The 17091-nt window shown below is 40.4% G+C and overlaps 1 protein-coding gene and 1 non-coding gene across 3 annotated transcripts in view; both read right to left on the bottom strand.

The window, feature by feature from the left end:
- CAB39 (calcium binding protein 39) overlaps window positions 1-17091 on the bottom strand; it is a 107855-nt gene that overhangs the window by 52295 nt on the left and 38469 nt on the right. For both annotated transcript variants that reach the window (XM_025404630.1, XM_025404632.1), the window contains exon 2: window positions 9156-9312. In XM_025404630.1, coding sequence (XP_025260415.1) covers window positions 9156-9269 — 114 coding nt within the window. In that variant the 5' untranslated portion in view covers window positions 9270-9312. The remainder of the gene's footprint in view (window positions 1-9155; window positions 9313-17091) is intronic.
- On the bottom strand, window positions 16842-16948 carry LOC112636871. The gene has a single exon (XR_003122328.1). It is a non-coding gene; the product is annotated as a U6 spliceosomal RNA (small nuclear RNA).

Below are 17091 nucleotides of genomic sequence, written 5' to 3'. Positions count from 1 at the left end.
TTAAATGGGTTATTCAGACCATTTATATGTAATGTGATTACTGATACAGTATATCTGAGTCTATCATCTTACTACTTATTTTCCATACCCCAACTGTTATTTAATTCCCTTCATCTTTTTTCTGCCTTCTTCTAAATTAATCAAGCGTTTTTAATGATTCTATTTTCTTTTTGATACATGGTCTTTTTTTTTTTTTTTACAAAGAGTATAGAGTCATACTTGTATTTATACTGTGTTTTGTCAATTAGTATCAACCATTCCCTCTAACCATTAATGCTTTTTTGGTGCTTAATTCAGTCACCCATAGAATGTGCTATTCTCCTCCAATTTTTGTCTTTCACAAACTTGGCTAATTAAACCCTTTAATTCTCTTCACATAAGTTAATCACAATGAATGTCAGCTTACACTTGAGAACTGTTATCTTATAGATCACCTAAACCCTGCCAACAAGCTCACAGTGATTCAATCATTACATCCATTAGGTATGTTTATTTATCTAATTGGGAAAAATGTCCCCGGATCATCCTTAACTACAGGGAACATGATGAATATAAACCTACACGGACAATACCAGGACCACCAGTAAAGATCTCTTGAGAAAGGACATTTATCTTACTACTTCTGTGGGCAGTAGCACTGAAAAGAAATGTAATACAGTAGTCGGCCAACATCACAGAATCCAGAGAGAACATATCTAGCTACGGTACTCTCTCCTCAGTCACAATTTCAATATATAAACTGTTATAACAGTCTTAGCAATATTTAACTAATCAGGTAAGATTAAGAATTCAGAAGAGAACAAGATGACTGTGTTTTGTGTTATTAGTAACCCTGTTTTTTATTCCATTTTCAACAAATACAACTATTTGGTGAGCTCTATCTTTGAAAGGCTGACGGTCTAACATGGGGAAAATAGCATGTATCATTAAGTATAGTGCACAGGAAAACAGAGCAAGATAAGGGGGAAGAGGAATGCCATAGGGTAGGGCTGCATTTTAAATAGAGGGCTGGGTGAAAAATGGCACTTGAGCAAAGACTTGAAAAAGATAGGAGGTAAGCCAAATAGAGCACTAGGCAAAGAACCTTCCAGGCAAAGGAAAAAGCCAAATGCAAAGGTCTACAACAGGTGGGAGTATGACTGGAGTGCACGAAGAAAGGAGACCAATGTGGTGAAGAATATTAGCAGACAAGATCACTAAAGGTCATGGGCCTCACTGTTCAAGGCAGGAGTTGGCATTTATTCTTCTGCAAAGGAACAGACAGTAAATATTTTAGGCTTTGCAGGCCATATAAGGTCTCTGCCTCATATACTTTGCTTTTTTAACCAACTCTGTAAATGTAAAAACCATTCTTAGCTCACGAGATTGATAAAAATAGGCCTTACAAGATTTGCCTGCAGAACTAATTTTAGGCCCCTGTAAGGACTTTGACTTTTACTCTAAGGAATATATTATTTGACTAATGTTTTGAAAGAATCACTATGGTCGTAGGGAAACCAAGGGAGACCAGTGAGACAGTGAGCAGGACACTACAGTAATCCAGGGCAGAGAAAAGGACAGCTCAGGGGAAACAAGGAAAATGGGGAGATGGGATTAGATTCTGGATCTTTTTTTTTTCCCCCAGATAAAATGGATAGATCTGGGGAGTGAGAAAGTAGTCGTGGGTGACCCCTTAAGATTTTGACCTGAAAAACTGAAAGGACAGTTCTGCTAATGATGAGCGTGAAGAATGTGAGTGGAATGGGTTTTGAAGTATGCATTTTGCTTCAAAACAGAGTAGAACTTGTATTTGTAAAGTTTCAAAATGATTCTGCTGTGATCTGAATAGAATTGCTTTAAGCATGATTTGGGAAGAAATGGCATTTTAACTATATTCCATATTTACAACTGATAACAGACCAGGTAATTCTTGTACCTCTGAACAAGGTCCTCGAGCTTTCTTCATACAGGTTCAGAGTATTTCCTGATGAAAATGTTCCTGGACATCTTATACTTTTTTTTTTTTTTTTTTTTTTTTTTTTTTTGCTGCTATAGTGAAAGAGCTACTTTTTGGTAAAATTACATTTTCTAGATATGGTTGGTGATATGATTGGGGTATCTGTCCCCTCCAAATCTTATGCTGAAATGTAACCCCCAGGCCAGGCATGGCAGCTCATACCTGCAATCCCAGCAATTTGGGAGGCCAATTTGGGTGAAGCTTAAGCCCAGGAGTTCAAGGCTAGCCTGGGCAACATTGTGAGACTCAGTCTCTACAAAAAACAGAAAAATCTGCCAAACGTGGTGGCACATGCTTGTAGTCCCAGCTACTTGGCAGGCTGAGGACTGACTGAGCCCAGGAGGTGGAGGCTGCAGTAAGCTATGATTGTGCCACCACACTCCAGTCTAAGTGACAGAGTGAGACCCTGTCCCAAGAAAACACATAACCCTAGTGCTGGAGGTAGGGCCTGGTGGGAGGTGTTTGGATCATGGAGGTGGATCCCTCATGAATGGCTTGGTGCCCTCCCCATGGTAATGACAGAGTTCTCGCTGTGAGTTCATGCAAGATCTGGTTGTTTTAAAGACTGTAGCACTTCCTAGCCTCTTTCTCTCTCTCCTAATAAACTCTCATCTTCCCATTAATTATCTTGTATTTTGTAAATGTTTATAAATATCTCTACACTAATTTTCCCTCTTTATTTGCAATAGGTATATTCTTTATTTCTAAACCACGTCTTTATGCATTGATTAGAATTTCCAGAACAACGCTGAACAAGTCGCAAGCACCTGGGTTTAAAGTCATCAGATTTTCAGTATGACATCAGTTGTTTTTCACTGTTTTCAATTTAGTGATTCAATTTTCACCTTTCCATTGTTTTCAGGTCTTGGTACCCTCTTCATCATTTGCCTTAGTACCCTCTTCATCATTTGCATTAGTTGCTACTTCCTTTAGAATCCTGATAAGAAAGTGAACTGGAAATTCCAGGGTTTTTCCCTCCTAAGCTACTTCAGCATAAGTAATTTGCATGGATTGCTCTTCAGAAATGCCTCCTTCCTTTGAACTAAAATTTATTTTTAATAAATTCAAATGTTTGTCTTTGTTTTGTTTATCCTAATAGTGCAAAGTCGATTCTTGTTCAATGCTGGTTTAGGGCAGGAGTTCTCAATCCCGGCACTGTTAACATTTTTGGCTGGATAACCCTTTGTTGTGGGGGGCTATTCATTCCATGTTTAGCAGCATCTCTAGCCTGTACTAAGTAGATGCCAGTAGCAGTATTCCCCTAGTGTTACAACTTGTAATGTCTCCTGACATTACAAGAGTCCCCTTCAGGGCAAAATTGCCCCTGGTTGAAAATCATTCATTTAGTCAAGCAGATGATATGGATTCCATCAGAGACTAAACTTGCCTTCTATCATTGAAGACTCATTTTCAATGTCACCTTCTCAACAAGACTTTCCCTACATAACCGACCTAAATTAGGACATTCTCCCTACCTGCAGCTACTCTCAAACACAGTCTTTTAACTATCATAGTACCTTTCAAAGTGCGGACGCTTGACGTCCTCAAGACCCTTTCAAAGGGTCTGTAAGGTCAAGGCTGTTTTCATATAAGACATGCGCTTCCTCCCTCTGTATTGCTATTTATACTGATGGTGCTGACACCTTGGCATGAACCAAGGCAGTGACACCAAACTATAATGGCAGTTATTGCAGTCTTCATCACCGTGCACTCAGTTAAAAAAATGTCAGTCCAGTGGGAGGCTGAGGTGGGCGGATCACCAGGTCAGGAGATTGAGACCATCCTGGCCAACATGGTGAAACCCTGTCTCTACTAAAAATACAAAAAAAAAAAAAGCTAGCTGAATATGGTGGTGCATGCCTGTAATCCCACCTACTTCGGAGGCTGAGGCAGGAGAATCTCTTGAACCCAGGAGGTGGTGGTTGCAATGAGCCAAGATTGTGCCACGGCACACCAGCCTGGCAACAGAGCGAGACTCCGTCTCAAGAAAGAAACAAAAAAAAAGTCCAACTTAAGAATGCTCATGAAGCAGTAAAAAATTAATTTTATTAAATCTTGACCTTTGAATATACACACAGTATTTTTAACACTTGAGTTAACAAATGGGATGTACATATAAAGTACTTTTGGCTCCTTATAGAATGACTGGTTATCTTAAAGAAAAGTCCTTGTGTGATTATTTCAACTGTAAGTTCAACTAACTGTTTTTGTTATTGGAAGAAAGACAAATTATTCAGACTTGAATTATTTGGCAGATATTTTCTCTAAAATGAATAAAATGAACCCGTCATTTCAAGGAAAACGACGAACTGTATTTGTTGCCAAATCTGAATTCTGAATAGATCATGAATAAGCTTGACCACATCCCAATATTCAAGACTCTTCTAATGAGATCAGTGGTGTTTTTTTTTTTTTTGGAGACAGAGTCTCGCTTTGTCGCCCAGGCTGGAGTACAGTGGCACGATTTTGGCTCATTACAAGCTCCGCCTCCTGGGTTCACGCCATTCTCCTGCCTCAGCCTCCCAAGTAGCTGGGACTACAGGCGCCCGCCACCACGCCCGGCTGATTTTTTGTATTTTTAGTAGAGACAGGGTTTCACTGTGTGAGCCAGGATGGTCTCAATCTCCTGACGTCGTGATCCGCCCGCCTCAGCCTCCCAAAGTGCTGGGATTACAGGCGTGAGCCACTGCGCCCAGCTAGATCAGTAGTGTTATTTAAAAATGTTAATCTTAATAATAATCTTGATAATCTGTATAATGTGTCAACATCTGGGAGATCTGTATTATGTCAGTGATCCAACACAGATGCTCCTCATTAACTGATGATGGAGCTACACGCAGATATACCCATCAAAAGTTGAAAATATTGTTAAGTCAAAAGTGCATGTACTACACACCCAATTCACAGAACATCACAGCTTAGCATGGCTTACCTGAAATGTGCTTGGAATACAATAGCCTATCATTGGGCAACGTCCTCTTACACAAAGCCTATTTTATAATAAAGTGTGGAATAGCTCATGTAATTTACTGAATATTGTTATGAAAGTGAAAAAGAGAATGGTTGTATGGGTACTCAAAGTATGGTTTCTACTGAATGTACACCTATTTTGCAACACTGTAAAGTTGAAAAATCTTAAGTGGGGGACCATTTGTACTTTCTTTTTTTTTGAGACAGAGTCTTACTCTGTCACCCAGGCTGGAGTACAGTGACACGATCTTGGCTCCCTGCAACCTCTGCTTCCCCCGTTCAAGCAATTCTTATGCCTCAGCCTCCTGAGCATCTGGAACTATAGGAGCACGCCACCACGCCCGGCTAATTTTTTGTATTTTTAGTAGAGATGGGGTTTCACTATGTTGATCATGCTAGTCTCGAACTCCTGAACTCCAGTGATCCACTCGACTCGGCCTCCCAAAGTGCTGGGATTACAGGCATGAGCCATCATGCTCAGCCACCATTTGTACTTTCTAAATGACCAAAACATGTTATAAAATCATGTACTGGTAAAAGTTTCTTTCAAAGTACCGAGTATAAAAAGTTCATTCATATAGTTTAATGTTCTGTAACCAATCAAGAAACCACCTATTGTGTGGTATTAAATATGTTACAGTATCTGAAAGGCTATTAAAATACTGCTCTTTTTTTCTAACTACACAGCTATGAGACCAGGTTTTCTTTTTCTTTTCTTTTTTTGAGACAGAATCTCACTTGTCATCCATGCTGGAGTGCAGCGGCACCATCTCAGCTCACTGCAACCTCTGCCTCCCAGGTTTAAGAAGTTCCTGTGCCTCAGGCTCTTGAGTAGCTGGGACTACAGGCGTGTGCCACCGTGCCCGGCTAATTTTTGTATTTCTAGTAGAGACAAGGTTTTGCCATGTTGGCCAGGCTGGTCTTGAACTCCTGGCCTCAAGTGATCCATCCACCTCGGCCTCCCAGGTGTTAAAGTTACAGGTGTGAGCCACCAAGTCCAACTTTAGGTATACATTTTCTTTATATGCTTAAAGCAAAATAATGTTTGAGCAGTTTGACTACAAACGTAGCTAAGATAATCCAGCTGTTTTCTATTAAGCCAGACACTGAGATTTTCAAAACTTAAAACAATGCTAACACTTCTCACTAAATTTTTTGTTTTGGACAGTATGGTTATTTTTCATAAAAATACATTATTATAACTTATAATGAGCTTATTACTTTTAAATGTATTAATAAATATTTTTAAGTTTTTCAGTTTTAATTTATAATAGCGTAGCATCAATAGATAACACACCTATACTTACACAAATCACTTTTCGGTCTTCAATAATTTAAGAGTATAAAGGGGGTCCCGAGACCCAAAAGTTTAAGAAATGTCTCTATCATCACATCAGTACATTCGATTGCTTTTGTGGCACTTGCTGCCAACTGAAATTCTTACTCAGTTATGTTTACTTATTTAGTGTTCAGCTTTCCTTAATTAGAACGGAAGCTATGAAAGAGCAGAGACCTTGTCCATCTTATCAAGTATTATATCCCCAGTGACTAAAATCTGACCCAGCATTTAGTAAGTGTTCAGTATGATTCTGATGAATAGAACGAATGTAATGAGTAGACAACATATTTAGCCACAGACAAAAGATGAACCATTTTAAATTTATAGGACATACACATTACCCTTTCATCAATTTGCAGTTTTAGGATAAGGATTAAGGAATAGGCACTGAGGGCAGTTCCAGCAGACATGTATCATGTCTACTCTGTGGGGTCTGCTCTCTCCCGACTGCCTCTAGAGCCTAGTCACGGGTAACACCTCTGCTCTCTGCTGGCTGTAGCTGCCTCCAACTTGTGCAAAGCCCATAGGCTATCAGGACTGCTGAGTGCTTCCTGAAGTTGAAGATGTCCAGCCATGAGAGGGAGGCCAAGTTTGTGCTATTACCCTCTGAGTGAGTAGATGTTAATGTGGTTCAGTCAAAAGTCCCCTCTAACTTCTTGAGGTCACTTTGTTTCTAGTTTCTGGAGCTAAACTTTTCGTATTTTTACATCCCATTGACTGATAAAATGAGAAATGTACTTGAATCCTGTGCTTACAATACCACTTGCCAGCAGGGCATGGTGGTTCACACCTGTAAACCCAGCACTTTGGGAGGCTGAGGTGGGTGGAACACCTGAGATGAGGAGTTCGAGACCAGCCTGACCAATATCGTGAAATCCCGTCTCTACTAAAACTACAAAAATTAGCCGGACATGGTGGCAGGCACCTGTAGTCCCCAGCTACTCTGGAGGCTGAGACAAGAGAATTGCTTGAACCTGGAGGTAGAGGTTGCAGTGAGTTGAGATCGTGCCAATACACTCCAGCCTGGCCGACAGAGCGAGACTCCATCTCAGAAAACAACAACAACAACAAAAACAAAAAAGAAAAAACAAAAAACAGTATCACTTACCTTACCCAAGGAAGTTATCTTAGAATCTATATTCTCTTATTATAAATTGTTTCAATTAATCTAGTTTCCTAGTCCAAAGGGCATTAGAAACATTGAACAGAATGAGAAAATGAAAGGAAGCTGGGTAAGCTTAAGATCAGCCAGCAGCACATACCAAAAGGTAATAATAAGCAATAAAGGAAAATACAGACAGAACAGAAATGATAACTCATAGGTACCGAAGCTAGGACCATTTAGAGCAGGAATAATTAGTTGTATACTCCTCCAACTCACCTGAAAGCATCCATTCTACACTGCAGTATAATCCTTACAACAGAAATCCCAAATCAAATAATGATTATGACATTCTATCTAAGAGGTTAGAACAGATACAAGTGATACAACTACTATGCTGCTTAGTTATCCTGAACTAAGGTACCATCTTAGTTCCAGTACCATCGCACTCCAGCCTGGTATTATTAATGATATGTCATATTTTTTACTGTTAAGTACTTACATGTGAATAAGTGTAAGAAAATGGCTGCTTATTGGTAGCATATAAATTCAGAGTCAGGAATGATGATGATGCCACAGAACTAGAGACTGTGACATTGGTGGCTGAGAGAGCAACATCTGTGCCTTTTGATACTTCAATGTACACAAACTTCATTTAATGCAAATTTTAAATACTGTACAAAATTACCTTCAGTCTATGTATATAAGGTGTATATCAAACATAAATGAATTTCATACTTAGACATGGGTCCCATCCCCAAGATCTCATTATGTACATGCAAATATTCCTTAAAAAAAAAAAAATCCAAACTCTGAAACACTTCTGATCCCAAGCATTTTGGGTAAGTGACACTAAACCTCTACAATTTACTCAGAGAAACAAAGACCAGATCACGAAGGTCCTGTGTGTTACAAGAAGAATCTACACTGAAGATGTAAAGTAGAGATGATTTTTAGAAAGTGCAGTAAGAAGGCTACTGCTAAAATCAAAAAGAGTATGAACATCTTCTTCTAGAAGGAATGGAAGTCAGAATTGATTCATAAACAATTTAGGGAGTTGAACAAGATTTAGTGAACAATTATGTTTTAGGGAAGACAGGGCAAGACACAAGTGGAATGAAAGCTGGGTTTTGGACTGGGGTGACTGGGTAGCTGGAGGCACTTGGCACGGATACAGTAAATATAGGAAGAAAACCAGGAGGGGTGTCCTCCCAGGAAGATTGTGGGGGAACCACTGATTTCAAGAATCAGGTAACTGTGGCACTTATATCTCTCAAGTTGCCTGCTTGGCCTTCTTTCAAGTGTACTTTACTTCCTTCTGTTCTTGGTCTAAAACTTTTACAAACAAACCAACCAAGCAGATAACTGATAACTGTAATTCTAGCACTTTGGGAAGCAGAGGTGGAAAGATCGCTTGAGGCTAGGTGTTTGAGACTAGCCTGGGCAACATAGCACAACCCTGTCTCTACAAAAGTAATTAGTAATAATAAATAAATAAGAATCAAACACTTCAAGAATGAAATAAACACAATTTAAATAAACTTGAAAACCTGAGAGAACAGTCAGAAATCTATTTGTTAGATGAAAGTCCAGAATTTTAGTATGTTGCAACAGCAGGATATGCTGCTTTTCGATGTTATTTTTAAAATCCAAAATAAACCCAAATTGGGACTTACTGATTTCTCACGTAAGGTGTCTTGCATTTGTTAATTAAGAGATTTCAAATATAAATAAAGCCAAATCCATACCTTTTCTGCTTTTTTATCAGAAATGTCTTGCTTTTCCAGAACAGCCATGCTCTCCTTCAGATTCTTCACAATGTCTGCTGGAGATTTGTGAGACTTTCCGAACGGGAACGGCATGACGGCAGCGGGAGGGACCTCCGCTGCACTCCACCTGTGCTACCTAGAACACAGCACAAGGTTCATGTGAGCAAACACTGGGATCAATGGAAGACAGACTTTCTAAATCCTAATCTGGGAAGAAAACCCGTGTTTAGGAAAGTCATTTTACATAACTTTCAAAATCAGTAGGAACAGGGAAATCCACAAATATATGCAAGAAATGGTAATACACAGATGTCTTAGAATTACAGAACACTGTATTTTTCAAAACACTTTGTTTTTCTTTCCTTCAAATCAACTGCTCTCCTAACCACCCAAATGGGGATGAATACACTGCCTGATGCTACTGAGGTAGAGAGCAGCAGCTCCCACTCACAGGACAACTGTTACTGCCAGGCCTGATGCTGAGCACTAGAATTCATCATTTCATGAAACCCTTTCTAACAATCTCCTGCTCCTGTTTACTGGTGAAATTTAGCAAGGTTGAGAGTCAGGCTCAAGGTACTAAGTGGTCGAACAAGCTCAGATCTGTCTTGATCCAAAGTATCCTTAATCACTAACTACACTGTACATCAAAATGACAGTTATCTATTTTATAGCTGAGGCAACTGAGGCAAAAACTTAGGTAGTGTGTTTAGCCAAACAGCACTAGCAACAGCCTACTATCTAGGTCTCTCCAGACGCTCTTTTCCCGGTGTTCATGCTGCTCCTCCTAAGCACCCAGTGGGTTGCCCCGAATATGACACACACTTCCTTGGCATACCCATCCTCTTATTCAGGCAGTCACAGCGTCTCAGAGCTAGAGAGAAGGCTGGATGGGGGAAAAAAATCTCCCATTAAATCTTCTAATCCCCTATGTGAAGTTGTCAACATGTATTTGCCTGGATTTGACCATCTCCTATGAAAGAACTCGCTGGATAAAACTCTGGGGATGATGAACTTCTAGAAGTTCTTAATTTTGGGGGTGTAGTAGAAAACAACATTTCAACCACATAAACCACAGTATTACATCATCCAAAAGGAGGACATGAAACTATTCCAAGAAGGCACTATGAAGAAACAAAGTTAACAAGACAAACAATGGAAGTGACTGGGGAACATGTTGGAAGTTAACCATTTCTCAGTAAAAAAAAAAAAAACTAGAAGTTAAACTCATAGGCACTAAACAGTTTCGTATCAGACACCAAAAGATGACACTTTTTAGAAAAACCTTATGGATCATTTAGATCAGTGGTTTTCTAAGTTTCAAAATCCTATATTTAACTGCCCAAGGTGCTCCCCACACACACCCAAGTAAGAAAAGGTGGCTCTCAGACACCCCAACCCTACAGTTTTCCTTCTATATAAACACAAAAATACGTCCATTGCATAGTGTAACACTTCTTTTGAGCTTTGCCTAATATTTCATTTGATGAACAAACTTGCGTGCTTTTCCCTTAAGTTTGAAATAGAGTGACTTACATATTTGTTTATAAAGAATGTTTAAAACATGCAAATGAATGCTAATGTCAAGCCTACAACTAAATCATAAACGAGTATGTTATTTCTCAACATGTTCTGATGTGAACTGTTCCAACCCATCTCTAACCCCAAATATTGCCTATCTCACCTTCTGTCACCTTGTAAATACTTTTTTGATAAAATTAAAACCACATTTTCATTAACCAAAGAGAAACAGTTTAATGCATGTCCTTTGTCATAGGTTCTTAAATATCCAAGAATTTTTTTTTTTGAGAGTCTCGCTGTGTCACCCAGGTTGGAGTACAGTAGCACAATCTTAGCTCACTGTAACCTCCATCTCCCAGGTTCAAGCGATTTTTGGGCTTCAGCGTTAGCCTCCCAAGTAGCTGGGACTATAGGTGTGAGCCACCAACCCAGCTAATTTTTGTATTTTTAGTAGAGATGGGTTTTCACCATGTTGGCTACACTGGTCTCAACTCCTGGCCTCAAGGTATCCACCCACCTTGGCCTCCCAAAGTGCTGGGATTACAGGTGTGAGCCACCATGCCCAGCCATAAAATCCAAAGATGTTTAAGTCCACTTCTAAATAACTTTTCCATGCCTAAAAGTTTGAACTGATGTTAGGGGAGTCACTCTCAACTAGCTGTCATATGATTGCTCTACAAGCTAGATGGGACAAAAAGCCTGGGTCATTCTTTTCCTTTTCCTGGATCATTACTTTTTCCTTTGGGCAGGGGAGTGGGCGTGGGGGGGGGGAGGCATGCAGGTTGCTTCTCCATAAACAGTGTATCACACTCACAATATGTCCTCTGAAAATATTATCTTTCCTATCTGTAACTCTGCAAATAATAGCAGTGATGTGGAGGGTGGGAATGTTTAAACGGTATTTTGCAGGAAGTGTTACGGTGCTATGCAACAGAGATATTTTCAGCTCTGGCTCAATAGTGAAAGATGTGACTTTCCAGGGTAACAGAGGTTTACAAGTCCTACCACACATCAAAAGTTGGTTATAGCAGAAAGAGTACAGCCACCAAAAAGAACACATATATAAAATATTTCTGTGGGGGCAAGGGGAGGCACGACACAATTATTTCTGTTAATTAATATACCAGGCAGCTAAGATTTTACAGAACATATGAACAAGTAAGACTGTATTCTATAGAAATACAGGCCAGGTGAGGTGGCTTGCACCTGTAATCTCAGCACTTTGGGAGTCTGAGGTGGAGGGACTGCTTGAGGTCAGGAGTTCGAGACCAGCCTAGACAACATAGCGAGACTCTGTCTCTACAAAAAATTTAAAAATTAGCTGGGCATGGTGGTGCATACATGTGAGCCCAGCCAGCTAACTGGAAGGCTGAGGTTGGAGCATCACTTGAGCCTAAGAGGTGGTGACCGTACCACTGCACTCCAGCCTGAGTGACAGAGTAAGACCCTAACTTAAATTTAAATAAGAAGGAAAAGAAACACAGTAACAACTACCCAAAAGAAGAAATGACATTCCTCAGTAGGATCCAAATACATTGGTAAATAAATCATTTTTCATGATTTAGTTTTAAAAATACAGTTAAAGGCCGGGCGTGGTGGTTCACACCTGTAATCCTAGCACTTTGGGAGGACGAGGCCAGCAGATCACGAGGTCAGGAGTTCAGGACCACCCTGACCAACATAGTGAAACCCCATCTCTACTAAAAATATAAAAATCAGCTGGGCGTGGTGGCGTGCGCCTGTAATCCCGGCTACTCACGAGGCTGAGGCAGGAGAATCGCTTGAACCGGGAGGGGGAGGTTGCAGTGAGTTGAGATCACACCACTGCACTCTAGCCTGGGTGACAGAGCAAAACTCTATCTCAAAAATAAATAATAAATAAATAAATAATACAGTTAAAAACTATCCTCTTTAAAGTATGAGTGTAATAATTCTCAAAAATCATGTATGTCCTTAGGCTCATCAACTCTTAATATAATTACCCAAGATTTTGGTAGGCAAAAACCAGGAAATAACACTCCCCAAAACTTCTGCATTACAGAATTTGTTTCTTATGTTCAGGTTTGCTAAGTATCAAGCTTAATTATCTTACACAGTCATGTAGCTGCCTGATAAGGTTTCAGTCAATGATTGACTGCATTACATGACAGTGGTCCCATAAGATTACAATGGAGCTGAAAAGTTCCTATCACTTAGTGCTTTGTGCTACAAACACCTACTGTATTCAACACAGTAACATGCTGTACAGGTTTACAGCCTAGGAGCAACAGGCTATATCACATAGATTACTAGGTAGTTGACTATACCATCTAGGTTTATGTAAGTACTGTACACTCTATGACATTTGCACAACGACGAAACTACCTGATGCATTTCTCAGAATCCATCCCAGTTGTTAAGCAACACAGGAGTTAATTCCTTCACAAGCTCGTGTGTGACCTTCATGCTCAAGTGATAGCAAAGGCACCTTTAAGAGTGGACTCCAGTTGGTACTGCTTTATCCCGGGGGGGACGCTGCCTTCCAAAGGGCCTGGTCCACCATCAAGCCATTTGGAGTGTTCTGTGACCTTGAAGGATGTGAAGCACATGGGCGCATGTCTGAGTTTTGAAACTGACAATCCCTAGAGTATGGAGATGCCCAAGTTGGAAGTAGCAATGGTTCGAGAAGGGTCCCAGCAGTTTAAAGATACATTTCACCATAACAATCCACCTACCTTTCTCATCTCCCCTTTATCATCAGCAATATTTCCTTTAATACATATTTGGAGGAATTTAAGGGAATAACACGAATCCACTGGTTAAGATCTTCAATAATTTTTCACTGCCCTTAGAATAAAATCCAAATTCCATGACAAAAAACCCAAAAGCAAATGTAATAAAAGCAAAGATAAATAGCTGGAGCTTAAAGTGCTTTTGCATGGCAAAAGAACAGTTAGCAGAGTAAACAGACAACCCAGAGTGGGAGAAAATCTTCACAATATACATCTGACAAAGGACTAATACCCAGAATCTACAACAAACTCAAACAAATCAGTAAGAAAAAAAATAAACAATCCCATCAAAAAGTGGGCTAAGGACATAAATAGACAATTCTCAAAAGAAGATATACAAATGGCCAATGAACACACGAAAAAATGCTCAGCATCACTAATGATAAGGGAAATGCAAACCAAAACCACAATACAATACCACCTCACTCCTGCAAGAATGGCCATAATCAAAAAATCAATAAACAAATACATGTTGGCATGGATGTGGTAATCAGAGAACACCTCTACACTCCTGGTGGGAATGTAAACTAGTACAGCCACTATGGAAAACAATGTGGAGATTCCTTAAAGAACTAAAAGTGGAACTACCACTTAATCCAGCAATCCCACTATTGGGCATCTACCCAGAGAAAAATCATGGAACCAATCCAAATGCCCATCAATCAACGAGTGGATAAAGAAACTGTGGGGTGTGCGTGTGTATGCGTGTATATATATGATGGACTACTAAGCCATAAACAGGAATGAATTAACAGCATTTGCAGCAATCTAGATGAGACTGGAGACTATTATTCTACGTGAAGTAACTCAAGAATGGAAAACCAAACATGTTCTCACTGATATGTGGGAGCTAAGCTTTGACAACGCAAAGGCATTAAGAATGATACAATGGACTTTGGGGACTTGTGGGGAAGGGGGCGAGGGATAGAAGACTATGAACAGGCCGGATGCGGCGGCTCACGCCTGTAATCGAACCATTTTGGAGGCCAAGGCAGGTGGATCACCTGAGGTCAGGAGTTTGAGACCAGCCTGGCCAACATGGCAAAACCCCGTCTCTACTAAAAATACAAAACTTAGCCGGGCATGGTGGCGCGTGCCTGTAATCCCAGCTACTAGGGGGACTGAGGCAGGAGGATTGCTTGAACCTGGGAGGCATAGGTTGCAGTGAGCTGAGATCATGCCACTGCACTCCAGCCTGAGCAACAGAGTGAGAAGGAGGAGGAGGGGAAGGAGAAGGAGGGGAAGGAGAAGGNAGGGGAAGGGGAAGAAGGAGGGAAAGGGGAAGAAGAGGAAAGGGAAAAGGAAGAGGAAGAAGAAGAGGAAGAAGACAACGACTACAAATATGGTACAGTCTATACTGCTTGGATGATGGCTGCACCAAAACCTCACAAACCACTAAAGAACTTATGTAACCAAATACTACCTGTATCCCAATAACCTATGGGAAAAAAATTTAAAAATAAATAAAATCCAAATTCCTTACCATGGCCCTCTAGGTTTTACCTATCTGCAACTCACAGCACAGCCTCTAGCCTTGATCCTAGAGGTCCAGACACACTGAAGTCCTTTCTGCTCCCCAAACTACTTCTAAACCAGAGTACCAAATTTGCAAATATAGTAAAATTACAATTTTAAAATTTAGATGGTTGGTGGGTGTGTGGGTTTTCATTGTTAGTTAACTTTTCTGTATGTTCTATGTTTTTCTTAACATTGCTTTAAAACAGCCTTAACTATGTTTTGGACATAACTGAAGTTCACGAAGAAAATGAACAGAAACAGATTTTTAATTAAAAAATTCATTTGGCTTTCAAATACAATTCTCTTGTCCATTAAATTTTTTTTTGAGATGGAGTCTTGCTCTGTTGCCCAGGATGGAGTGCAGTGGCGCAATCTCGGCTCACTATAACTTTCACCTACTGGGTTCAAGCAATTCTGCCTCAGTCTCCCCAGTAGCTGGGACAAGAGGCTCGTGCCACCACGCCTGGCTAATTTTTGTATTTTTAGTAAAGACGGGTTTTCACCATGTTGGCCGGGCTGGTCTAGAACTCCTGATGTCGTGATCCACCCACCTCGGCCTCCCAAAGTGCTGGGATTACAGGCGTGAGCCACCGCGCCCGGCCAAAAAATGGTTTATAATAAACCTCAGCAGGATTCTGTGGGCTAAGCCAAAATTATTAATGTGACTGGGACAAAGCCGGACACTGACAGGATTCTAAAGTGGGCTGTGGCAATCCATATCTACTATGGGGATAGGCTTCCTTCTGATGGTAATTATTGGTATATGCTTGAATCCCAAAGTGGTGGTGTTGGGGACTGTTAACATACTACTTTCATATAAAATGAACACTTACGACACTGCAAGCTGAATCCGCATGGACATTTAGCTTCCCCCTTTCGCATTCATGCACTGCTCTCCGCTAATTGTTATCTTCTCTCTCCCGATGCCCCTTCCTTTCCTGCATCCATCCATCCATCCATCCATCCATCCATCCATCCATCCATTTATTTATTTTCCTTTCTGCATTTAATTCAATGACTCATCTCTACTCCAATGTTGTTGTCCTTTAAGGTTCCACTCTTGGCTGTCACCTTACCCTATATTCTCTCTGGGTGATCTCATCTATGGTTTCAACAATCTGAAATCCATTTCCGACCAGACCAATGGCCTACCTTTCCAACTGCTGCTCCTTATAGATGTCCTCCAAATCTCATCTAAGTCCTTCTTCTTTTTCAATGTTCCCCTTCAGAGTGAATGGATCCACTGTTCACCCCATCACTAAACTTGGTTGTCATAGCAAACTCTACTCAACTCTTCCATGTATATTCAGTTCATGATTTCAGTCAATTCTGTTTTCTAAATCTATCTTTACAGACATCAAGGGTAGACTCTCGCCATTCTCCACAAAGGCCAGGAGTTGTCAATAGGGTCAGTATCACCTCTAGGGGATACTATGGTCTGAATATACCTCAAAATTCATGGGTTGGAAATTTAATTCCCAATGCAAGTGCTGGCAAGTGGAAACTAATGGGAGGTGTTTAGGTCATGAGGACTCTGCCCTCCTGTCACTATAACAAAAGCTTACAGGAGTGGATTGCTCTCTTCTGTCATTGCGAAGACATGGCACTTGTCCCTATTTTGACCTTTTGCCTTTCGTCATGTAAGATGCAGCCCTCCTCAGACTCCAAATGCCAGCACCTTGATCTTGGACTTAGCCTTCAGAACTGTGAGAAATAAATTTTTGTTCTTTACAAATTACCCAGACTCGTGTATTTTGTTACAGCAGCACAAATGGACTAAGACAGAGATGTTGCAGGAGATCTGGTTGTCCGTGCTTGGGACATTTACTGACCACTGAATTTTTTTTTTTTTTTTGTAAATATGTAACGTTTCACAAGTTTGTGTGTCATCCTTGTGCAGGGGCCATGCTAATCTTCTCTGTATCGTTCCAATTTTAGGGTATGTGCCACCAAAGCGAGCACTGAAATCACTTTTAAAAAGGCATTGCTTTTTAAAAGCACATAAGCAAATCCTTCTGCTAGTTTCCATATCCTTTGAGGTTGGGGGTGTGTGTGTGGGGGGGTCAGAATATGAAAGTCTTTCCATCTACTCCTGCATCTCAGTC

Source organism: Theropithecus gelada, chromosome 12 (assembly GCF_003255815.1).
Source record: "Theropithecus gelada isolate Dixy chromosome 12, Tgel_1.0, whole genome shotgun sequence".
Classification (NCBI taxonomy): domain Eukaryota; kingdom Metazoa; phylum Chordata; class Mammalia; order Primates; family Cercopithecidae; genus Theropithecus; species Theropithecus gelada.
This window is presented reverse-complemented; position numbering and strand designations above follow the sequence as displayed.